Here is a 26822-nt window from a genome sequence, read left to right as displayed (position 1 = left end):
AGGTAAGTTCAGATTTTGTTTTTAATCAATGCTCGGAGTCCCTTTAAAAATGAGGAGGTAGTGGTGGGCTTGCCTCCTCCGGGCAGACACAAGAAAATGCCAATCAATTTTCAGCAAAACAATTTATTTACATACTCCAGTAAAATACAACGCATTTTGCGGCAGGGACCCGCTTCCTCAAGCAATAAGATGGAGCATATACAAAATAGGTTTGGTACTATGCCAAGCGCTTGTGTGTGTACAGACCACTCTGCTCCATCACCCATCACTAAGATAAGAAGCAATGACTGTCTTTTAGTGGGGATACAGAGAGCAAACTAAATTTGAAAGCAGTCTAGCCTACTTTCTAACTGAGTGAATGTGTGTTATATTATTACTAGAAATGGTCAAAGCTAATTATTTAGAGTTGATGTAAATGTTATGTGTTTTGTAGCTGATGATTTTAAGTAGTCTAGTTCCAAGCTGCATAAATATGCACAAATTTTACATAAAATTACAATCAACCTATAATTATTAGCATCTCATTGATCATCCCTAGTCATTACATTCAGTAGAGTACATAACAGAAGCAGACACTAGCATCATAGATTTTGTGTATGAGCCACTGCAGGTGATTATGATGAGCAAGTGAGACATGCTTAGCATTATCACACCAAACCCACCTCTCTGGATCTTGCCCATTGTAAGTTGCAACTCAGTGAAGACAATCCCCTTCTCAAAGCATCAGTAATGTTACATTCAAAATGATTTCACTAGAGAGAATCCTTTTTACTCAGTGGCGGCTATTAGTGCGAAAAGCGATAAGTATCCAGCATACTGGCTGCTAATTCTGCACAGTCTTCGCCTCTTGGCTCCCTTCAGTCCTACCGTTCTGGCACCCACAGTCTTTTCCTTGTAGCTCCCTTCAGTCCTACCCTCCTGGCACCCACAGTTTTTTTCTCCTGGCTCCCTTCAGTCCTACCCTCCTGGCACCCCACAGTCTTTTCCTCCTGGCTCCTTCCAGTTCTACCCTCCTGGCACCCCACAGTCTTTTCCTCGTGGCTCCCTTCAGTCCTACCCTCCTGGCACCCACAGTCTTTTCCTCCTGGCTCCCTTTAGTCCTTCCCTCCTGGCACCCACAGTCTTTTCCTTCTTGCTCCCTTGAGTCCTACCGTCCTGGCACCCCACAGTCTTTTTCTCCTGGCTCCCTTCAGCCCTACCCTCCTGGCACCCCACAGTTCTTTCCTTCTGGCTCCCTTCAGTCCTATCCTTCTGGGCGGCACCCCACAGTCTTTTTCTCCTGGCTCCCTTCAGCCCTACCCTCCTGGCACCCCACAGTCTTTTCCTTCTGGCTCCCTTCAGTCCTATCCTTCTGGCACCCTACAGTCTTTTCCTCCTGGCTCCCTTCAGTCCTACCCTCCTGGCACCCACAGTCTTTTCCTCCTGGCTCCCTTTAGTCCTTCCCTCCTGGTACCCACAGTTTTTTCCTTCTGGCTCCCTTGAGTCCTACCGTCCTGGCACCCCACAGTCTTTTTCTCCTGGCTCCCTTCAGCCCTACCCTCCTGGCACCCCACAGTTCTTTCCTTCTGGCTCCCTTCAGTCCTATCCTTCTGGCACCCCACAGTCTTTTCCTCCTGGCTCCCTTCAGCCCTACCCTCCTGGCACCACACAGTCTTTTCCTTCTGGCTCCCTTCAGTCCTATCCTTCTGGCATTCCACAGTCTTTTCCTCCTGGCTCCCTTCAGCCCTACCCTACTGGCACCCCACAGTATTTTCCTTCTGGCTCCCTTCAGTCCTATCCTTTTGGCACCCTACAGTCTTTTCCTCCTGGCTCCCTTCAGTCCTACCCTCCTGGCACCCCACAGTCTTTTCCTCCTGGCTCCCTTCATTTCTACCCTCCTGGCACCCCACAGTCTTTTCCTCCTGGCTCCCTTCATTTCTACCCTCCTGGCACCCCACAATCTTTTCCTCCTGGCACTAAGCAGTCCTCTTCTCCCAGCAGCCTGCATTCCTGCTCTCCTGGCACTACGCAGACCTGTACTTTCAGGGAGACCCTGCAGTCCTCTATTCCAGGTACAACAAAATCTTCTCTCCTATGTCACTTGTTAACGGCAGTGCCAGTGTAGTTATCATCATTAGTGGCTGCTGTGCACTGACTTTCCACCGTTCATGGTAAGTAGTTTCCAACCAGTTCATAATAATTATGATAGAAATGCTCTAGTTCAGGCATGGGCAAACTCGGCCCTCCAGCTGTTACGGAACTACAAGTCCCACAATGCATTTGCCTTTATGAGTCATGACTGTGGCTGTCATACTCCTGCAATGCATTGTGGGACTTGTAGTTCCTTAACAGCTGGAGGGCCAAGTTTGCCCATGCCTGCTCTAGTTAGTGGCACCCTACTCCAGTGCTTTTTGGGGGAACCTGACACCACCTCTGCTGGCAAGTGACACATTTTTTAATTTTTCATGATATATATATATATATATATATATATATATATATATATATATATATATATATGTATACATATATATAAATATATATATATATATATATATATATATATATATATATATATATATTATTATATATTATATTATTTGGATTATGGCTGATGAATTTGTGTACAGATATGAAAAGCCTTTATCAAAAATTGCAAAATAATGTCCTTCAATTAATTACTGTCCCCTCTCCCCCTCATCACCCATTAAAACCGCTTTAAAACAGAGGAGGGCTCAATAGAAGCCTTATCTATACCACATGCATGTGTATGTTTTGTTATTTCTGTAGCCAGTGATCACTGGGTTAAAGGAGACCTAAACGCAGAACTTCCTATTTGCTCTAAAAGATACACCACAGCATAATAACCTTTAAACATTTCTTTGTTACAGCTGATACAAATCCTGCAATAAATCTGCAGTGTGTCTACTTCCAGCTTTCATGGCAGCAAGCAGACATATTAACATCCTGTGTTTACAAATTAGCAGCTCTGCCATGGCAGAGGAGATTCTTGAGCTGACTCAGCTGAAGAGCTCAAACTACAGTGGTGATTACTCACAGATGGCGGGGATTAGACAGGCTAAACTCTCTTAATACATACAGGGTGCATTTCTCTATGTTTTCCTTCTGTCCTGTGCAAGAGTTCAGGTCCACTTTAGTGCTTGACTGAAATATTAACCTGGGCAGCAGATATTCTAAATTGTCTGCACACAAAGTATGTGCATTTATTCTCTTAACAGCCACTAGATGGTATCCTGTCTTACCTAATCGACACACATACACAGTAAAGAGTGTCAAGTAATAGAATAAGAAATCTGTTCATTTACTTCTTCAGGTGATGTTGAGGTTCGTAATTTGTCATCGATGTTTGTCCAGCTGAAGACTAAATTCGGAATTAGGATTCAGTTTGCTAAAGGAGGAGAAAGGCTTTATATTCAAGCCAGCAGTGCCTGGAAAAGGAGAACGCTTGGCTTATGTGGAACTTTTAATGAGAACCTAAGAGATGACTTCCTGTAAGTCTTTTTTTATATTAATATGTATAACTGAGTTTTCCATTTTTAAGAGGACTTATGATTTGATCCAGAATATATAACAACTTTATCGATCATGTGTTGAAAGCTTGCATGTGTAAAAATTAGGAAGAAATCTAGTCAGCCAGTCCAATACACACTATTTAGTAACCTCCACTTCCTGTAGTACTTATAGATGGGTGTATTATTAAAAAATAAAATCTGGATGTACTGTACTTTATTCATATCCTACAAATAGCACTCATGTGACTTCTGAGCTTACCCTATTGGGTGTACATATTAGTACACCGCCCAGTCAGTTTAACACAGGGTGATCAAAATGACAGCTCACCCTGCTGCCACTGTAATACCGGAAGATGTTACATTTATTTCCCCTCCGAGCCATAGCAACTGGGAGAAGTACTTCAGAGTCCAGTTATTGCCGACACCCAGAGGGACATTTATAATGCTTCTACGCGACCATAGACATTTTAACATTATGTCTATGGCAGCGCCCAGGTCAGGTGGAGCGTGGGGAAGAGCTTGCGCAGAAGTGACCTGCTTCATCCTATTGGTCCTTTACTTTCAAGCAAGGGGCGACACCATGGAGGTCTAGCATGTAGCAGCTCTCATGTGTCTTTGTGAAGAAGTTATGAGGCGCTCAGTCACTGGTTGCACGAATGCTCATCTAGTGCTGGGAAGGGATCTGGAGGAAAAACAGCCTAGGGTCATATAGCTGCAAAATACTGTGACACAAATATATATATATATATATATATATATATATATATATATATATATATATATTTCTTACCAAAGCATCATCCACCCATCAACGAAAACTGCCCGGGCTTTTTTTCCCTGATGCTGAGCAAAGCATGTTGGGATTGGGATTTCCTATGTTGTTATTCATGTTGCCTAGCAACTGGGAGGGGTGATCAGCACACAGGACAGTTGGAACTGTGTCTCATGCTCTCTGTCACCTCCTTTCAACCAAAAAGATGGCTGCCCTCATGAAATCACAAACATTTGCCTGTTCTTTTAAGACAGGATGGGTAAGAGATTATATTACCTATCTATTTTAATTAACATAACTAATGTAACTTAATAACAGTATGTTTGTTTAGGCTGAAATTCCTCTTTAAGTGTGTGAAGTATACATATGCTTTTTAATAGAGCCCTTTTTATTCAGTTCTCCTGCAGGAATGATTGAAGGGACCCCACAGCTTCATGCCAATGCCTGGAAGATTTCTTCAGCCTGTCTAACTCCAGTAAATATCCCTATAGTGGATCCATGTGACACCAATCTTGAAAATGGTAAGCACATCATTTTTTTTAATAATTCCTAATGAATTAGCTGGCAACTAGCTACTCACCCAGTAGATGATACAGTAAACTTAATTATCCCCCCTCACTAGGCACTATTTATAGTTATAGATGGTAACCAAATATAGTGGGTGTTACAGAGTACCCATTAAGTTCATGGCGACCCATAACCACTAGGAGGACCAAAGAGGACCAAACAGCTGCCCTTGCTAAAAATAAGCTATTCTAAAAATATATTTTCCTTTTTAAAATGGAAGGTATTTGTAGTTACAGTAGTTATTCAGCTTTCTGTGAGCAAGAGAGATCTCCCATGAAGCATCACTTCTGAATTTGCAAATCATGATTCTCCAAAGACTTTTATGGGGTAAACTACAAGAGAATTTAGCAATGGTGTTCTGAACAACTGTAGTCAGGGAATTCAGAGTGTCCCAGATTAATGTTTTTCAAAAGTAAGTTTGACATGAAAATTACTGCGTAGATAGGTATGACACACATGGGATACCCTTAATTCACCCTCACAATATGGTGTTGGGTGGAGTCCTTCTTTTAAGGCAGGGGTTTTAAACTCAGTGTACCTGGGGTCCGCAGGAGGCAAAGTCAGGATGAGGCTGGGCCGCATAAGGGATTTCACAAAAAAAGTCCTCAAAAAGTCCTTCTCTCCCTTGTGTCTGTTCTAATTCTAATTGGCTGCCTTAGCAGCTAATTGTGCACACAGAATGTCTTCCCATATAACTTTTATGATGGCATGTAATTTCCGCAATCAGCAGCTCCCGCCCCCGTCCCTTGCATTGATTTTTATTTCGATTCAAAATCAAATTTACACTGAAGCGAACTATTATGCCTATTTTACCTTATAGTTCACTTCAGTGCTCCCATTACAAGTAATCCGCCATGTCCCTGCCGCAAAACAAGGGCTGCAGAGCTCCCAAATCCCCAGGGGGCAATCTGCCGGCATTTCCTGGAAGGGGCAGAACTTTCAGCTTCAGCTCTGGCCCCTCCTGAAGTCAATCGCGGCGGATCGCCGCCTCTCCCCACCCCTCTCTCTTCCTTCACAGAGAGGGGCGGGGAGAGGCGACGATCCGTGCGGCGATTGACGTCAGGAGGGGCAGAGCTACAGCTGGAAGCTCTGCCCCTCAGCGCAGTCGTGGGTGTTTGCCCGGGGGATTTGGGGGCTCTGCAGCCCTCATTTAGCGGCGGGGATGCGGCGGATCACTTGGGAGCACTGAAGCGAACTATAAGGTAAAATAGGCAAAAATAGTTCGCTTCCATGTCTCTTTTGCTTTTGCGGGCACAGGCCACAAAATATTGTAGCGAGGGCCACAAATGGCCCGCGGGCCGCGAGTTTGAGACCCCTGTTTAAGGGAATGTATAGTGGTATTTTAGCATAATTGCTTGATTTATTCATGGTGTTGAGCACAAAAATAATCCAAAAATCTATGTAATGCTACAAATAAAGTTTTGTGGCTGATCCAGCTGTATCTACACCGGGTAAAATCTTTGACCAGAGGCGAGGCTACTTTACAAGACTAACACATGCTACATTTTTGTCATATAGACTATCATGCTTGTTCGAGGCAGAACTATTGTCAGTATGGCTGTCCCACAACATTGTTTATTGATTCATCATAATGGATTGCTAAATAGAAAATGAACGCTATACAAGTAGTCCCCGGTTAACAAACGAGATAGGGACTGTAGGTTTGTTCTTAACCTGAATCTGCTCTTAAGTCGGAACAATGTGCTATCCATGTCCCCTGTACCACCTCTGTGCCCCCCTGTGCCTCCAGTGTCCCCCTCTGTGTCACCTCTGCCCTCTCTACCTGCTTATACAAGTTTAAAAGCCATTTTTTCTTTTAATTTTTTAAAATCGATTTTCTCAAAAACTATAAGTCCAATTTAATTTTTTTGGGCTTGTTCCCATGGAAACAGCGAATCCATGTCGATCGTATCGGCGGGTCGTTCGTAAGTTGGGCATTCGTAAGTCAGGGACCACCTGTAGTCTCTTATTTTTTCCCAGACATGAGATGACACTTGTCCACCCACCTTTTCCCAAAAGCAGACGTGTTTGGTGGAAAACTTGTCACCCAGGGCGATCAAAGATTGTTTACAGCAATATAACATTGAGTCTATGTACAAGGCTTTTAGCTGGCCATACACTATACAATTGTATTTACTGCTAGAGCACACCAGTGCTGCGATCAGCCCCCCCTAAACGACCTGCGGGCAACATTCATTGATCGGGGATGGCGGTTTTGTGGCCAATGCCGCTTAAAGGGAAACTGAAGTGAGAATGATATAGTGGCTGCCATATTTATCTCCTTTTAAACAATACCAGTTGCCTGGCTGTCCTGCTGATCTATTTGGCTACAATAGTGTCTGAATCAAACCAGAAACTAGCATGCAGCTTATTTTGTCAGATCTGACAATAATGTCAGAAACACCTGATCTGCTGCATGCTTGTTCAGGGGCTATGGCTAAAAGTATTAGAAGCAGAGGATCAGCAGGCAACTGGTATTTCTTAAAAGTAAATAAATATGGCAGCCATCAGATCTCTCTCACTTCAGTTGCCCTTTAATATCGATCATAATGTCAATCGCAGTCCGATTGGTGCTGTGGTTGAGTAGCGTATGGGTAGCTTAAGTGACTCTCTAGCCATCAGACTTGATGACTGTGAACTAATCCCTATTGCGTATCTTATTTCAAAACCTAATCTTTACTGTACTATGGTAAAATATGGCCATTCTTGCACTTAAAAAGCATGCCAGCAGGTGGGGCTCTAAGCACATACTGTATCATATTTTTATTCCTGATACCTACCTACCTTCATAAGTAGTAGTTTGATGTAAAAAAAAATGTTTTACCAAGATCTTTATTAATCTATGGAATTCCTATTTAGTTGAACATATCCAGGTGCTCAGTGACACATTTAAATAAAACTGTACTTGATGGTTATACGATCCAATTATGAAGTGTGACAATCTGACCACATGATCTATGGAAATGTAAAAATGTATTCTCTAAATATATGTCCATGTATAATGTTTGGAAATCTGACCAAACTGAATAAAGTCTCCAATTTTAAAGTAAACTAAAAAAAAAAAAAGAACAAAACAAAAAAAAACACAAAGCTTTGAAACTTCAGTTTTAGTTGTATTAAACATAAAAAGAAAAAATACAAATGTGAAAAAATTGCTATACATTCCCTGTACACTAACGGGGATGCATGAAAAGACATTTATGGTAATAAAAAGTTGGTGGTTCACTGTTAAGTTGACGCATATGGCTTTGCTTCAATGGATGCTATATGACAACATTTTTAATGTAGAATAGCCAAACTAAAATCCAACAATTCAGTTCCACCCCAGAGTAGTGCACAATATGCAGAAAGTCCAACAGGAAAAAAAGAAAGGGTCTTAAAGGAACAGTTCACTCTTTATTCTTCAATCACAAATCTTGTACATCTTCTACAAGATTTGGTAAATCTTCTACAAGACTTGTGATTGAAGAATAAAGAGTGATCAGTTCCTTTAAAACCCCATTCCTTTTTTCCTGTTGGACTTTTAACATTTTTAAGAACATTTACAAGAAGTTACTGGGAAAACCCATTTTACCCTGGATAGAAAGTGCTGTGGTAGTATGGTCTTCAATCATTGGAGGCAGCAGCCAGCAAACAGCTGACTCTACATGTTGCTTGTGTGTTTAGAGCTCGAGAGACAAAGAGCCTGCCAAGCACACTTCAGCAGAAAATGTCATCCAAATAAATTAGAAAAACATTATTGTTAGTGAAAGAAAACATCATTCTCTTTTACTCCCTGAGTTCATGATCTTGCACTAATGTTCAACAAACAGCCAGCTGGGCATCGTTGTCATTCAAGTTAGTGTAATTAGTAGGAAATGTAAAGTACAGTATTTTAAAACCATAAATGATCTTCTTCTACCGGTAATTCAATTGCTTGTTTCATGCACATAGACAGATATACAGTATACCAATTAGAAAAGAACAGTGCCTCTATGGAAACTATATAAAACATAGCATTTAATAAGCGTCAATGTAAAATACACATGATGAACAGTTTAAAAATAGACATTGTCAATCAAAAGCGCGTACATGACAACATGCACTGCTCGCCACCAACACCACAAGTGCTCCTGCCTAAATGGGGATCCCCGAAGGAGAGTCTGTTGGACATCTGATTTGGGTAATACAAGAGTAAATTCTTCAGTACTTCATGAAGCATGTACAGTATACCATTCATGTTGGTAGCCAGGCCTGAAGACAATCTAACCACAATCATACAGACACACATTCTATGGGTAAGCCAATGCATGTGCATGTTTTCCCATCTGTGAGAGGAAATGCAATAAACAGATGAACACAACTTGAGGAGAAGAAACAAATTCTATCCAGATCTTGTCTCTGGTGGGCATTGTCGTAAAGTAAAAATAATTAATTTATTCTACATAAATAATATTAATTTCCCCTTGGGGAGACACATGGGACTGACTTGATTAGGACATACATCTGACTGACCTTATTAGGATTCACAAGGCTCTAAATGGCCGTTCACCATCATGGAATGAGTAATTATGCTTCCTGTATCAGCCAACACATGAAGCAGAAATGAGATATATAATTGTGGCTAACCATTCAGAGACCAAAAGTACATGTGTAATGATCAGTGATATATCTGATAACCAGAACAAGCTCTATCACCACAATAGTCAGTACTTTATTAAAGTGTGATCACACATGATTGGGTGCACAGTAGTATTCCGGAATACATATAAGTGATAGCCCTTAGTGACAGGGGCTATCACTAATTGAGAGCGTGGTCGTACAGGCAATGTCGTTCACAGATCGGTCAGTATAGGTACAAAGTCAAGAGGCAAAATCAGAGTAAATAATCAGGCAATAGTCGGCAACAGATCAGATTGGCAGAAGTACAGAATTGTGAGACAAGATCAAGGTAAGTATTCAGGCAGAAGTCAGCAACAGATCAGATTTGGCAGAGGTACAGAATCGTAGAGCAAAGAATAGTCAGAAGAACAGGCAATAGGTCATACACAATAATAATCAATAACAATAATATATTTTTCCTGAGCTAAGTGTGAATCCCCGGGGTCCTGCCGGATCAAGCACACACGGATCTGACTTAGGTCTGAGAGTTTTCACTGTGAAGTTTCAGCAACAACAGACAAAGAGCAAATGACCCGCACATCCTTAAATACGAATAGAAATTCACCGAGCCGCCCAGAAGGCCCAGCCAATCAGAAGGCACGCTGACGTCAGCCGACCTCCGGGTCAGCTCCAGCCACCCTCTATGAAGCATTGACAGACCGGACCTCCCAGGGACCGTTGGGAGGTCCATAGACGCGGAAGCGGCGGTTGCGCCACTATCCGCATTGGAGGTAATTTCACTACTTCTGACAACATGCAAACACATGATTTTTTTCACTAGAGACGATTGTTCATAATCATCTTATGTTTGTGGCTGGGTTTACACTAGCAATGAGAAGCGTCGGTTAAAAAAAATTACAGTGTTAGTGCGATGTCAGTTTTGCATGGTAATTTCCCATTATGGAAAATTACCATGTTACCCTAGAGAACAAATGTTAAATGGCTAAAAGGTACTGGGAGTCCCCAGCTTATTAACACCTGACATGCTAATGGCCTGCTGATCCTGTCGCTGTGACGTTGTATCCTGGTGCACCCCCTCCTGTGCTTCTAGAAGCTTCTCGCTTCTCTGCGATGGAGTCTAGTGCTGTATCGTCCTCTCTGCTCATTGCTCACTCTAGTGGTCAGTAAAAGAGAAATCTGTCACTGAGCCCTTAAGGTACATACACACGTCGGATTTTCGCAAGCGACCCGTCGTTTGGACGTCAAATCGGGCGTGTGTACAGTCTGTCATTCAGCTGATAAGACTGGACTTGAGCGATCTGCCAAGCTTGTGCACACATTGTCATCTGGAGAGGTTTTTTTTATCAACAGACTTTGCTAACTGATGGTGAGAAACAAGTCAGGCAAAAACTGCTGTAAATTAGGCCTCACCAGGCCTCCCATAGGCCGTAAAGGGAATTAGGGCTATGGCGGCGCTCAGGCAAATGCCTTCTGTTTTAAGAAGGCGAACTTCTCCTTTTTCATAGTATTTTAGTGAGGAGGCTTTTTGGTCTCTTTCAACCCCTTACACACTTCTACAAGTTGTGGTTCACCATGAGCTTGCTGAGCAATCTGTAACTCTGAGTATTTCAAGTCCTACCCCATAGAGCCATATTAATTCATGCCATCCACTTATGAGGACCAACCAATCCGAAACAGTCTGTATGCATGTTGGATTCATTTGGCTCTGTAATATTAACATACTGTAATATTTAGCTATCAGGGACAACAAACAGATGATTTTCATATTCAGCAGTGATGCATTGTGGGACACTTCAAAGCTCACTCCAACCCGAATAATAGCAAATACCTCCAGAGAAACTGCAAGGAAAAAAGTGCCCCATGGGGTACTTACCTCGGGAGGGGAGAACCTCTGGATCCTAATAAGGCTTCCCCATCCTTGGGGACCCAGAGCTGCCAGCTCCCAAAAGCTTGTCGATGGGTGGTGCAGATGCAGTAGGGACTTCAGCGCGTGGCAATATTTACCTACAAGCTTCCTCTCGGGCTCAGTTATTTCCACCGGAGCCCAAGGGGAGGCTTGTTCTGCACCGTTGCAGGAACACAGATTGGTAAATATTGCCGCATGCTGTTCGGGAGCTGCCAGCCTCATTAGGATCTGGAGGCTCCCCCCTCCCAAGGTAAGTACTCCACAGGGGCAAACTTCTGTTTTTTATAGCATTTTAGTAAGGAGCCTTTTTGATCCCTTTCAGCCCCTTACACACTCCTAGGAGTTCTGATTCACCATGAGCTTGCTGGGCAATGTCTGATTAAGACATGTGACACTATACTGTTAAAGCAGATTTAGAGTTGAGATTTATAGAGGAAGAAAGAGAGAGAGAAATTTGGAAGCACTGAAGAATTCATTTTATGAAATGTTGAATAAGTGATTGACAAGTACATATACACTGAGCACTCCTTGGACTCTCTTAAACAATAGTTTTCTTCCAGTTGGATATGCCACTCAATGTGATGTTATCAATCAAGAACTTTTTTCACCATGCCATGCCTATGTCAACCCAGGATTGTATTACCAGCTGTGCCGCTTTGATGCATGTAAATGTGGAAGTAATTGTCTGTGTAATGCCCTGGCCCACTATGCCTATATCTGCAATAAGCATGGAGTTGCCATCAACTTCAGATCTCATGTTTCATTCTGCGGTAAGTAGCGAATTTTATAACTCGACGTGATGCGATTTCTCTTTTATTGTTATAGTTCACACTCTCAACATTTTTTTTTATAACTAGACAAGACAAGACAAGACAAATAACATTTATATTGCGCTTTTCTCCTTGCGGACTCAAAGCGCCAGAGCAGCAACCACTAGGGCGCGCTCTATTAGCAGTAGCAGTGTAAGGGAGACTTGCCAAAGGTCTCCTACTGAATTAGTGCTGGCTTACTGAACAGGCAGAGCCGAGATTCGAACCCTGGTCTCCTATGTCAGAGGCAGAGCCCTTAACCATTACACCATCAGCCAACTACTAAGCCCCCTGGCTCCAGGCCTCAGATCTTATTCAAAAACAATGCTAGCCAAAGGTCCACCAATGCCCAAGGCACATACAGAAACGTATCCTCATATCTAAATATATCAAACATGTACATGTACAATTATATTTAAATACATTCACACATACATAAATGTATATATGCCCATACAGAGTATAGACACTCTTTGGCACATATGCATACATATATATGCACTTTATATATACTGTACATACAGTATGTGCGCAGATATCCATATATTTACATCTGCTAACACGTACAGTACACACAGTGACACATATGCATACACATACACACATAAATACACTGATACACACAGGACCAGCACATACACTGCAGGCTGTTCATATCAGCTACCAGTACATGTGTTTCTACTCTTCAGCATGATTCCTGGCCCTGCAGTGCCCTATCTTCAGCCTCCTGCTCCCCCTCCTCACAGTCAGGGTAAGATTTCTGGAGAGGCCACAAAAGCCAGGGCCTTGGGCGGCTGCAGCCCAAGGGGCATCTGGACATGAAATAAAGGTTGCTACATATGAATGAAAAGGCTGCAGGTGGGGAGCAACACATGAAAATGGAAGCTGATGCCCAAGGGAGCTGTACATGAAAGAGAGAGGCTGCAGTACAAGTATGTTACACATGGAAGAGGGGGCGGCACATGGATTGGGAGGGGCACTGCTGTATATAGAAGGTCAGCTTATTCCTACCATGAATTACAATAGCAGTCAGTTGAGTAGGAGGATGTAATTCACCGTTCACTAAATGGGAAGGGAATGGGGTTGCAGGAACTCTGATGCCGGGATATCTGTACTCATACTAGGTTTAACAAATTGAGTAATTGTTTTGGACAACAAAACTATTGTGTGTGTACATAACTTAAAGACGAACTATCAAAGAAACTGTCCATGTGTAAACCCCACATACCTATAAAACGTTTAGTCAGAAACAATAGTGAACTTTTCAGAAGTCTCTGCGGCAGCCTGTGTGAAAAAAATGCTTTGTTTATAAGCTTTTTTAACAGTTTGTGTCAGCTTATGGGGGGAGGTGGGGGGGGCAGAGCTATACCATGTGGATAAGTTCCACTTCCCTGTCAATATTTACAGAGGAATGATTTACTGTTTGTTTCTACCATGCTTACACACACTGCTTTCTCACAGATCATATGACAACAGCTGAGGGATTTTTTTTTAGCTGCAGAGAAGGATCTGAAGGGAAGGAGGCTTACTTTATTCCTATTTTCGTATGCTTCCCCTCCATTCAGGATGAGCTATTCCTGGCTGCAAACTCTGTTGACACTGCATGAGGCAGAGGGAGAGAGAGACACAGGAACACACAGAGCTGCAGCTGATGAGTTATTTAAATACTATTTGAAGCTATATTTCTGATTTATATCAGATTCCAGTTACAGCATTACAACCAGTGAAGATTGTTTCTGTGTGATGGATGTGCTGGGCACAGTCCTCCATATTAATGCCCACAGTGAAAACTGTTCTCTGTAAATGTCATATTTTCTTTACATAAAAAATTAAAAGATGAAAAAAGCCTTTGTATTGCTATTTGCTAGTAATTACTGGAAATATGTGACATTTAAAATTTTAATTGACTTTGATAGTTGTCATTTAAGGACTTGTCTGCATGTAACAAAAAGAAAAACTGATTCAGTAAAGCTGAAGTGTTTAACTGTAATCTAATACATTTTGTCAGAGATATCAGTTTGGCTTAAGTGATTAAAACATTCATTTATATGTACTAATATAGAGCATTGTTTTCCATAGGAGTCATCTGCCGGTTTGGAATGCTGTACCATCAATGTTCCTCATACTGTGGTCGCACTTGCTCCTCTCTGTCCCTGGGAGAAGTCTGTACTGATGAATGTGTTGAAGGATGTAACTGTCCTGATGGAAAGTACTTTGATGAATCACTTAGTTTTTGTGTTCCTATGTAAGTATATGGGGCTCAAATAGAGTAAAAAACCCTCTCACTAAAAAAGCCATGCTTAATATAAAATTGCCTTTCTAAAGCAGAACCATTTAGTGAACAAGAATGATCTCCCATATGCATCACTGCTGAATATGCAAACTATCTCTTTATGCCCCTAACAGCCAGACCAACATCTAGAACCACAGTGCGCCCTGCCGCCTATACATTTATTTAGGCTCTGTGAAATGTAGATAACAGGAAGAACTTGTCATTCACTGGATAATAAAAAAAAAACTATGTTGTTTTTAGATCTGTTAATCTTTTCTAATGCTAGGTACACACAATACAATTTTGTGTTAGATAGATGGTTCGATAGATAATTTCCAACATGTCCGATCTTATTTTTGATCATTTTTCTGATGATCCAGGTGATCCAGCGCTGGGACCGCTGAAAGTCCGCTTGTCACTGTTGCGCGCAGATGCATTAGAGGCTTTCTGCTCGGCTTTTTCCACTGGAACCTGAATGAGGCTCTTCTAATTTCGAGCTCGATCATGTTCGTTCTACTGCAGGTTTGCTCTACTGAGCTGTCTGTGCCTGCGCCGTAGAGCGGACCCGACTGGACTTGGCTATTTATGCTGCAGCCCAAATGGAAAGCTGCTATTGTGCCTGCGCGCAGCAGTGAATGTATTATTATTGTTTTGGGTTTTTTTGTGGGTGCCAGCGCTGGACGAGGCTGGCTGAGGAGGATGGGGGAAGCCACATTAGGATCCAAGGGCTTCCCCCTCCCGACCAGAGTAACTGGTTTTTTATTTTTTTAAATTTACAGATTCTCTATAATGCGTACCTGAACTAGGAAAACAAACAAACAGATACTAAGTAGAAAGAAGCCTCTGGACAGTCTGGACTCCAGAGGCTTCCTAGATCTTCTTACACTCCTCCCTTCATGCGCTTGGACCCTTTGAACGTTTTCGACAATATTGTGGAATATGTTACATTCAGCCCTGTTCCCCTCTATGTACAAGCTACTTTAAAATGTGTAACTGAATTGTACTTGGCTACCACTTATTGCAATTTGCTGCTAGTAGAAAATAATGCCTTTTTATTGCAATGGACACCATCAAGCTGTAAGTGTCTATTTCTCTTGCAGATCAAGTTGTAGATGCTATTACAAAGGCAGAATTTACCATCCCGGAGAAGTTGTACTAAGACAGGCTGGGACTTGGTAAGATGAACTATAAATAATTATAATCATGGGAAAGAAACCTTTTGAGATAAACTATGGAAGCGGTATGGCCTGATTGAATACAAATATATTTATTACAAAAATACAAAACGTTATTGAACACTTGCACGGTATATACATGGAATCACGCCTATTAAAGTATTGTGTAGCATACTGATAAAGTTAGATAGCAGTTCACGAACTGCTGTGGCCCACTGCCTTCTGAATTCTGAATCTTTCATAGATCTTGCTTTTGCAAACTGGATTATTATGGGTTGCTTCTGACTAAATACGCCTATGGTGCTTTGTTTATTAGGGATGGCAAATGAGTTGTAAATGTAGTTCTGAGATTACCTGTATGTAGGATTATGCAACTTCTGTCTGCAAATGTATGCAGCTTGAAAATGGACCAACCGAGTTTCACTTTGGCATGATTTGATTGGTCCATTAGCCAGCTGCATATATTTGCATTACAGGATTTGTAAAATCTTGCATGAAGTTGGAATTAGTTGCATCTCATTGGCCTCCCCTACTGTTTATCTATGTTTACCCTTTTGTAGAAGTGTAAGGTTCTTTCTCTTTTTCTGCTAGCCAGTGTTTGAATGGGACGATGAGATGCACTGAAACTGCTACTACAATGACAGGTATGCTGCAACTAATGAACTTCACAGTCATAATTAGATATTGGGAAGTAAATGACTTTGTTGACTTGTAGCACTTACATACACTTAATTACAATAAGTTAAAGACCATTTAAACCTAAATTTAAAAGCAGACAGGAGAGCCAGTATTCGCATCAACTGGATTCACGGGGAATAGATGTATCAGGTCCTAATCCTGAATAACTGCCGGTGCCTTGTCTCAGCCGGATTGCTCCCACGGCTAATGGATACTCCAAACAACAAAAGGGACGGCACACCACTGGCTGCAACAAACTGTTGTATTCACGAACAAGTACACTACATGTTACGGAACATTACTTCCTTCATCAGGTGACAAAACCAGGTTTTGTCACCTGATGAAGGAAGTAATGTTCCGTAACATGTAGTGTACTTGTTCGTGAATACAACAGTTTGTTGCAGCCAGTGGTGTGCCGTCCCTTTTGTTGTTTGGAGGAGAGCCAGTATTAACTGGTTTAGCACTGCCTTGTATTGCTCACTTCTCCCTGTTATACTATCCATATATGCTGAGGTGTGACTTTTCTTTCACCTACCAGGCACCCTTGACTGTCTTTAAGTTAGCGCAGTATTTGATGGTCCTAGCTTTTCCAGATTAATGTTATGCTGAATACTCACCTGAAGATGCATCACAGCGACGTCACCCGATGACAAGCGTTCCCCGGTCCATCTTCCTGCCTGTGGAAACACACAATGTCATGTGATGGCACACGGTGGGCATGAACACGGGTTAAAACCATTGCGGCACTTTGCGCGGAAGTCGTTGGGGATCTTAAAGAGAAACCGTTACCAAGGATTGAACTTCATCCCAATCAGTAGCTGATATTCCCTCTCCCATGAGAAATCTATTCCTTTTCTCAAACTGATCATCAGGGGGCTCTGTATGGCTAATCTTGTGGTGAAACCCCTCCCACAAAGGATGTCAGCGCCTCACAGCACTGAGGTACTGACATCACACTGTGGGAGCCTTGTTGCATTGTGGGAAATAACAGCTGTTTACAGCTGTCTCCAACTGCCAAAAAAAAGCAAGCAGCATCTCCTTCCAATGACATCACCTGCCAGCAGTAAAAATGTCACCATGTGATAAATGGCAGAATGTAAATCAGGGAGAGGAACGATTTTACAATGGGAAAACACTCACTAAATCATTTATAAATAATTATTGTAAAAATGAAGCACTTTTTTTATTACTTTATTTTAACGCGAGTTCCTCTTTAACCACTTCAGGACCACAGTCTTTTCGCCCCTTAAGGACCAGAGCCTTTTTCTCCATTCAGACCACTGCAGATTTCACGGTTTATTGCTCGGTCATACAACCTACCACCTAAATGAATTTTACCTCCTTTTCTTGTCACTAATACAGCTTTCTTTTGCTGCTATTTGATTGCTGCTGCGAGTTTTAGTTTTTATTATATTCATCAAAAAAGACATGAATTTTGGCAAAAAAATGACTTTTTTAACTTGCTGTGCTGACATTTTTCAAATAAAGTAAAATTTCCTATACATTTGAGCGCGAAAGTTATTCTGCTACATGTCTTTGATAAAAAAAAAACCATTCAGCGTATATTTATTGGATTGGGTAAAAGTTATAGCGTTTACAAACTATGGTGCCAAAAGTGAATTTTCCCATTTTCAAGCATCTCTGACTTTTCTGCGCACCTGTCAGGTTTCATGAGGGGCTAAAATTCCAGGATAGTACAAATACCCCCCAAATGACCCCATTTTGGAAAGAAGACATCCCAAAGTATTCAGTGAGAGGCATGGTGAGTTCATAGAAGATTTTATTTTTTGTCACAAGTTAGCGGAAAATGACACTTTCTGACAAAAAAAAGAAAAAAAAAAAGTTTCCATTTCTTCTAACTTGCGACAAAAAAAAATGAAATCTGCCACAGACTCACTATGCTCCTCTCTGAATACCTTGAAGTGTCTACTTTCCAAAATGGGGTCATTTGTGGGGTGTGTTCACTGTCCTGGCATTTTGGGGGGTGCCTAATTGTAAGCACCCCTGTAAAGCCTAAAGATGCTCATTGGACTTTTGGCCCCTTAGCGCAGTTAGGCTGCAAAAAAGTGCCACACATGTGGTATTGCCGTACTCAGGAGAAGTAGTATAATGTGTTTTGGGGTGTATTTTTACACATACCCATGCTGGGTGGGAGAAATATCTCCGTAAATGACAATTGTTTAATTTTTTTTACACACAATTGTCTATTTATAGAGATATTTCTCCCACTCAGCATGGGTATGTGTAAAAATACACCCCAAAACACATTATACTACTTCTCCTGAGTACGGCGATACCACATGTGTGGCACTTTTTTGCACCCTAACTGCGCTAAGGGGCCCAAAGTTCAATGAGTACCTTTAGGATTTCACAGGTCATTTTGAGAAATTTCGTTTCAAGACTACTCCTCACGGTTTAGGGCCCCTAAAATGCCAGGACAGTATAGGAACCCCACAAATTACCCCATTTTAGAAAGAAGACACCCCAAGGTATTCCGTTAGGAGGATGGTGAGTTCATAGAAGATTTTTTTTTTTTGTCACAAGTTACCGGAAATTGATTTTAATTGTTTTTTTTCACAAAGTGTCATTTTCCGCTAACTTGTGACAAAAAATAAAATCTTCTATGAACTCACCATACTCCTAACGGAATACCTTGGGGTGTCTTCTTTCTAAAATGGGGTCATTTGTGGGGTTCCTATACTGCCCTGGCATTTTAGGGGCCCTAAACCGTGAGGAGTAGTCTTGAAACCAAATGTCGCAAATTGACCTGTGAAATCCTAAAGGTACTCATTGGACTTTGGGCCTCTTAGCGCACTTAGGGTGCAAAAAAGTGCCACACATGTGGTACCGCCGTACTCAGGAGAAGTAGTATAATGTGTTTTAAGGTGTATTTTTACACATACCCATGCTGGGTGGGAGAAATATCTCTGTAAATGACAATTGTTTGATTTTTTTTACACACAATTGTCCATTTACAGAGAGATTTCTCCCACCCAGCATGGGTATGTGTAAAAATACACCCCAAAACACAATATACTACTTCTTCTGAGTACGGCGATACCACATGTGTGACACTTTTTTGCAACCTAGGTGCGCTAAGGGGCCTAACGTCCTATTCACAGGTCATTTTGAGGCATTTGGATTCTAGACTACTGCTCACGGTTTAGGGCCCCTAAAATGCCAGGGCAGTATAGGAACCCCACAAGTGACCCCATTTTAGAAAGAAGACACCCCAAGGTATTCTGTTAGGAGTATGGTGAGTTCATAGAAGATTTTTTTTTTTGTCACAAGTTAGCGGAAAATGACACTTTGTGAAAAAAAAAACAATACATATCAATTTCCGCTAACTTGTGACAAAAAATAAAATCTTCTATGAACTCATCATACACCTAACAGAATACCTTGGGTGTCTTCTTTCTAAAATGGGGTCACTTGTGGGGTTCCTATACTGCCCTGGCATTTTAGGGGCCCTAAACCGTGAGGAGTAGTCTTGAACCCAAATGTCTCAAAATGACCTGTGAAATCCTAAAGGTACTCATTGGACTTTGGGCCCCTTAGCACAGTTAGGCTGCAAAAAAGTGTCACACATGTGGTATCGCCGTACTCAGAAGAAGTAGTATAATGTGTTTTGTGGTGTATTTTTACATATAACCATGCTGGGTGGGAGAAATATCTCTGTAAATGACACATTTTTGATTTTTTTTACACACAATTGTCCATTTACAGAGAGATTTCTCCCACCCAGCATGGGTATGTGTAAAAATACACCACAAAACACATTATACTACTTCTCCTGAGTATGGCGATACCACATGTGTGACACTTTTTTGCAGCCTAGGTGCGCTAAGGGGCCCAACGTCCTATTCACAGGTCATTTTGAGGCATTTGTTTTCTAGACTACTCCTCACGGTTTAGGGCCCCTAAAATGCCAGGGCAGTATAGGAACCCCACAAGTGACCCCATTTTAGAAAGAAGACACCCCAAGGTATTCCGTTAGGGGTATGGTGAGTTCATAGAAGATTTTATTTTTTGTCACAAGTTAGTGAAAAATGACACTTTGTGAAAAAAACAATAAAAATCCAATTTCCGCTAACTTTTGACAAAAAATAAAATCTTCTATGAACTCATCATACACCTAACAGAATACCTTGGGGTGTCTTCTTTCTAAAATGGGGTCCATTGTGGGGTTCCTATACTGCCCTGGCATTTTACGGGCCCAAAACTGTGAGTAGTCTGGAAACCAAATTTCTCAAAATGACTGTTCAGGGGTATAAGCATCTGCAAATTTTGATGACAGGTGGTCTATGAGGGGGCAAATTTTGTGGAACCTTTCATAAGCAGGGTGGCCTCTTAGATGACAGGATGTTTTGGGCCTGATCTGATGGATAGGAGTGCTAGGGGGGTGACAGGAGGTGATTGATGGGTGTCTCAGGGGGCGGTTAGAGGGGAAAATAGATGCAATCAATGCACTGGGGAGGTGATCGGAAGGGGGTCTGAGGGGGATCTGAGGGTTTGGCCGAGTGATCAGGAGCCCACACAGGGCAAATTAGGGCCTGATCTGATGGGTAGGTGTGCTAGGGGGTGACAGGAGGTGATTGATGGGTGTCTCAAGGTGTGATTAGAGGGGGGAAATAGATGCAAGCAATGCACTAGCGAGGTGATCAGGGCTGGGGTCTGAGGACGTTCTGAGGTGTGGGCGGGTGATTGGGTGCCCGCAAGGGGCAGATTAGGGTCTAATCTGATGGGTAACCGTGACAGGTGGTGATAGGGGGTGATTGATGGGTAATTAGTGGGTGTTTAGAGGAGTGAAGAGATGTAAACACTGCACTTGGGAGGTGATCTGATGTCGGATCTGCGGGCGATCTATTGGTGTGGGTGGGTGATCAGATTGCCCGCAAGGGGCAGGTTAGGGGCTGATTGATGGGTGGCAGTGACAGGGGGTGATTGATGGGTGGCAGTGACAGGGGGTGATTGATGGGTGGCAGTGACAGGGGGTGATTGATAGGTGATTGACAGGTGATCAGTGGGTTATTACAGGGAATAACAGATGTAAATATTGCACTGGTGAATTGATAAGGGGGGGTCTGAGGGCAATCTGAGCGTGTGGGCGGGTGATTGGGTGCCCGCAAGGGGCAGATTAGGGTCTAATCTGATGGGTAACAGTGACAGGTGGTGATAGGGGGTGATTGATGGGTAATTAGTGGGTGTTTAGAGGAGAGAAGAGAGGTAAACACTGCACTTGGGAGGTGATCTGATGTCGGATCTGCGGGCGATCTATTGGTGTGGGTGGGTGATCAGATTGCCCGCAAGGGGCAGGTTAGGGGCTGATTGATGGGTGGCAGTGACAGGGGGTGATTGATGGGTGGCAGTGACAGGGGGTGATTGATAGGTGATTGACAGGTGATCAGTGGGTTATTACAGGGAATAACAGATGTAAATATTGCACTGGCGAATTGATAAGGGGGGGGGGGTCTGAGGGCAATCTGAGCGTGTGGGCGGGTGATTGGGTGCCCGCAAGGGGCAGATTAGGGTCTAATCTGATGGGTAACAGTGACAGGTGGTGATAGGGGGTGATTGATGGGTAATTAGTGGGTGTTTAGAGGAGAGAAGAGATGTATACACTGCACTTGGGAGGTGATCTGATGTCGGATCTGCGGGCGATCTATTGGTGTGGGTGGGTGATCAGATTGCCCGCAAAGGGGCAGGTTAGGGGCTGATTGATGGGTGGCAGTGACAGGGGGTGATTGATGGGTGGCAGTGACAGGGGGTGATTGATAGGTGATTGACAGGTGATCAGTGGGTTATTACAGGGAATAACAGATGTAAATATTGCACTGGCGAATTGATAAGGGGGGGTCTGAGGGCAATCTGAGCATGTGGGCGGGTGATTGGGTGCCCGCAAGGGGTAGATTAGGGTCTAATCTGATGGGTAACAGTGACAGGTGGTGATAGGGGGTGATTGATGGGTGATTGATGGGTAATTAGTGGGTGTTTAGAGGAGAGAATAGATGTAAACAATGGATTTGGGAGGTGATCTGATGTCGGATCTGCGGGCGATCTATTGGTGTGGGGGGGTGATCAGATTGCCCGCAAGGGGCAGGTTAGGGGCTGATTGATGGGTGGCAGTGACAGGGGGTGATTGACGGGTGATTGACAGGTGATTGACAGGTGATTGACAGGTGATCAGGGGGGATAGATGCATATAGTACACGGGGGGGGGGGGGTCTGGGGGGGGTCTGGGGAGAATCTGAGGGGTGGGGGGTGATCAGGAGGGGGCAGTGGGCAGGGGGGGGATAAAAAAAAAAATAGCGTTGACAGATAGTGACAGGGAGTGATTGATGGGTGATTAGGGGGGTGACTGGGTGCAAACAGTGGTCTGGGGGGTGGGCAGGGGGGGTCTGAGGGGTGCTGTGGGCGATCAGGGGGCAGGGGGGGGGAAATCAGTGTGCTTGGGTGCAGACTAGGGTGGCTGCAGCCTGCCCTGGTGGTCCCTCGGACACTGGGACCACCAGGGCAGGAGGCAGCCAGTATAATAGGCTTTGTATACATTACAAAGCCTATTATACATATGTGCAGCGGCGATCCGGGTGCTAGTAACCCGCCGGCGCTTCCGAACGGCCGGCCGGTTACTACGAGCGGTGGGCGGAGCCAGTCCCCGGCGGCTGATCGCGTCACGAATGACGCGATCGCCGCATAGCCACTCCCGCAGCCGCCCCCGCCGATGGGCGTATTGCGGTCGTTTGGGCCCGGACTTTGCCGCCGCCCATCGGCTGGGGGCGGTCCTCAAGTGGTTAAAGATCCAATCCACCAAGACGGTCATTATCGGCACGCATCACAAAGCATTGTTTGCATAATCACACACTTATATCCATGTCGTGGGATTGTGGAAATGATTGATCAGCACTCACAAAATTGCCAGTTGTCAGAAGAATCGTGCTCAAAAACGCGACGTGGGTACAAGCCATAGGGCAGCTCATGTATATGCATGCACCGCTTAGTAATTTTTTTTTGTATAATAGATTACATTTTTATATAGTACCAACCCCTATTCAGATATCATGTATGAGCAAGATTGTTCTTTTAGTTTACAAATAATTTCAAAGGGAATGGTGTATGTGTGTCTCTTGTCTCAGAAATGTATTGATCTCCTCTGTCAGCCATAATAGTCTTATAATTTACTATAGTGGAAATGTTATCCTACTTGCAATAGTAACAAAGTTCATAAACATGCCATTTATTATTCAATTATTTTATATTAAAGGTCAAACTTGCCCAGAAGGAAAAATATATTTCGATTGTAGGAATCCTGTTGTCGGGTTACCGTCCTCTGGTGTAAACTGTGAAGTTACATGCGCTAACCTAGCTATGAATTTCACATGTGTCCCATCTCCGCCATGTGCCAGTGGATGTATATGTCCACCAGGGTAAGTAAGTAGTAAGTGTAATGATCATTTCTGTGTGTTCGCATGTTCCCATGTTTGACTGTATATTACTGTTATTTTTCAGTATGGCAGAGCATAAAGGAAAATGTTATGTGCCTGACAGTTGTCCATGCACATGGAAAGATTGGGAATACTTATCTGGAGAGGTCATAACTACACCTTGCTATACATGGTAAGTTATTCTGAACCTCTACTGTAAACGTTTGATTTCAGTATTCATAAATTACACACTGTTCAGCCTTCCCACCACTCCCCCTGCCTACGCCATAAAATGTAAGAGGCGTACCATTTTATAAAAAAAATGTATTTCCTTTTTTTTTTTACAGAGGATCCTGTAGTCAGTTGACCACAGTTCTACTCTTTCTCCTTCCTATTCCCTGCAGTATAGAAGGCATTTCCCATTCCCTGGGTAGCAATAAAACTCAAACTAATGGGAGGGGGTGTTTCCCAGACTTCCGGTGTAGTTGGACCTTGCTTGTCTGTCTGGGTGCATGGAAGAGTAAAACTATGTTTTTTGACTTCTATATTCACTATCAGAAATAAAAAGTTTACTAGCACTTTTTTTTTTTAATAAAATGGCTGTACTTTTATTGTTATTTACAGTGGAGGTGAGGTGGTGGCTGAATAAGTATCCTTTATAAATCCTGGAATATTGTTGTGCCTTTTGACTTCAAAAGAAGTTACCAATTAGTCTTAAAGTTTCAGAACCTAGTAGAAGGACATTTTATAGAGGATTTTTTTTAGTTTTTGTTAGTTGAATTTAAAATATTTTTTAAATATTTACTCGCTGGATTAAAATAATACCTGCCTGTCTTTTCTTTTAGTGTTTGTAAAAGAGGGATATTTAACTGCACCTTTTACCCCTGCCCATCTGTGTGTACCGTGTATGGCGATCGCCACTATTACACCTTCGATGGCTTGGAATATGACTATGTCAGCGACTGTCAGGCTTATTTAGTAAAGGTAAGATTAAAATCTAATTGAACCAGTGGGCAAGAAATCCAAATCGATATTTAATACAATCTATTAATATGCATAAATTCTTTCTTGCTTTAGGCTCAGGGCAGAAAACCGAAGCTCAGAGGGGTAACCCCGAACAGGGCCGGTTTAAGCAACAATGGAGCCCCAGGGCAAAATAAACCTGGGAGGCCCCCCCAACATATACCCCGGAACAAAAATCGGCATTAGGGGACCTTTTTTGCAGCTGGTATAGTCAGGGTGTGAAGTCCCAATCGGTCGGAGCTCCACTTTCTGGCTATCCCAGCCTGCATGGGGGACAAGGGGTTAAAAAGTTTCAGGAGGGGGGACCCCACATAATTTTTTTTTTAAATTCCCACACTCTAAACATAATTTTTTTGGGGGGAAAATAGGAAAAAATGCCAGGGATCTTCATACAGCCATATTGCGGCTGTATAGCGATCCCTGGCCAAAGCGCTGCAGCTGCGTATAGACCCCCTGGAAACCCCGTCAGGAAATTTATTGCGCTTTCGTTTGATGCATGTAAAATTACACTACCGTTAGGTTTGCTACTAAAAGTGACATTTATTTAAAAGTATACTTTTTTCCTTCGAAACCTTAAAATCGATTTTCTCAAAAACGATAAGGTCTTTTTGAAAAATTGTTTGTTCCTCTTATTACTAATGATCTCCTTAACATATCCTGCAAATTTAGGGTTTCTAGCATTTAAAGTGGATTTGCTATTAACCATTAAAGTCGGCAGGTTTTTAAATGTGTCTTTTTTTTTTTCTTTTGAAACTTTAAAATCGATTTTCTCAAAAACTATAAGGCCGATTTGAATTTTTTTTCCTCTTGTAGCCACTGGGGGCCCCTACAAGCTCTGGGGCCCTGGGGCAGCTGCCTCCTTTGCCTCTATGGTAGCGCCGGCCCTGACCCCGAGCCTGACTTTTGGTAGCCACTCGGAGGTCTATACAAACCATTATGTGCTGTGTGCATTTCAACTCACCTTCCACGGTATTCAGACGTTGGCAGCCATTCTCCTTCCTGTCTTCTGAGTCTCTGCTTCCCTCTGGCGAGATTGCTATTTGTCGTCATGACAACAGGCGGCAATCTCACTATAGGGTTACAGCGCCACCTAGATAACAGAAGGAGAAGTGCAGCGCTGGATCCCAGGGAGGTGAGTTAGTGCTGGGCTGCTACAGATCTCTCTAGCAGCATTATTTTTGGGGGTCTAAAAGCATGGAAAAAAATTGCACCGCTTTTAGACCCTAAAATGCAGAAATAATCATACCACCAGGGAGGTTAAAAAGGGATTAGAAATATCTGGGACTTTTTATTTCTGTCAGTGTCCCCATTACTGAGATAGTCCTCTACTTCTTTTTACTGCAACATCCATGTTTTACTACAAAAACGAATAATTCTAAAAACAGGAAATAAGGAAATAAACCTGTTGGTGGCTCTTTTGCAGACATTTTATTCTCAAATTCAATACAACTTAAAATAGAGAATGTTTGATGTTAATATCTGTTATAATTTTATACCGGTGCGTCTGACGGTTCTTTGGTAAACTTAAGAAAAATGTAACCTTGGAAGTGAGGGATTTGTAAAAGGCTATTTTAATTATCCCGGCAGGACATGGGATTATGAAGGATCACTTGTCTTATGAAGTAATTAAATAGATAAGAAGTCAGGTGTTGTGCCTAGATGAGATCATTTCAGTATCCCCTCTAAAAGCAGGACTATTCTCTCTTCAGAATAGCTATGACGCCATTTTCCAACCCGAACAATGCACAAAAATGCAGGCTTAATCTTGGCCTCTTATTAGCTTGCACCTCTGCCAACATGCAGCCGTGCTACGAGTAATTGAAATGTCAGAACACCTCAATCATTGCTGCTTAATAAAAAAATAATGCTCGGATCAAATGGCTCAAACAATGCAATGGAATAAAGGAGCCATTTTTTTCCCACCATGCGCAATCAGACTCTCATTTTCTTAAGGTAAAAAAGTCATGCGTGGAAACCTACGTGATTAAGGGAAGAAAGGCATAACGCATTAACAATTCAATAGTGAATTTGCTGCTGAAATTGTAAACTGTGATGAGTGAGCAGTGCCTTTCAGAACATTTTCAA

General features: G+C 42.6%; 1 protein-coding gene across 3 annotated transcripts in view; it reads left to right on the top strand.

The window, feature by feature from the left end:
• OTOGL (otogelin like) overlaps positions 1–26822 on the top strand; it is a 197941-nt gene that overhangs the window by 60193 nt on the left and 110926 nt on the right. For all 3 annotated transcript variants that reach the window (XM_068276877.1, XM_068276876.1, XM_068276878.1), the window contains exons 17-25: positions 3314–3491; positions 4681–4805; positions 11920–12129; positions 14248–14413; positions 15541–15615; positions 16207–16259; positions 23555–23717; positions 23800–23907; positions 24560–24698. In XM_068276877.1, coding sequence (XP_068132978.1) covers positions 3314–3491; positions 4681–4805; positions 11920–12129; positions 14248–14413; positions 15541–15615; positions 16207–16259; positions 23555–23717; positions 23800–23907; positions 24560–24698 — 1217 coding nt within the window. The remainder of the gene's footprint in view (positions 1–3313; positions 3492–4680; positions 4806–11919; positions 12130–14247; positions 14414–15540; positions 15616–16206; positions 16260–23554; positions 23718–23799; positions 23908–24559; positions 24699–26822) is intronic.

This window comes from Hyperolius riggenbachi, chromosome 3 (genome assembly GCF_040937935.1).
Source record: "Hyperolius riggenbachi isolate aHypRig1 chromosome 3, aHypRig1.pri, whole genome shotgun sequence".
Lineage (NCBI taxonomy): Eukaryota > Metazoa > Chordata > Amphibia > Anura > Hyperoliidae > Hyperolius > Hyperolius riggenbachi.
The sequence above is the reverse complement of the archived record's forward strand: the minus strand, read 5'-3'. Positions and strand labels throughout refer to the sequence as shown.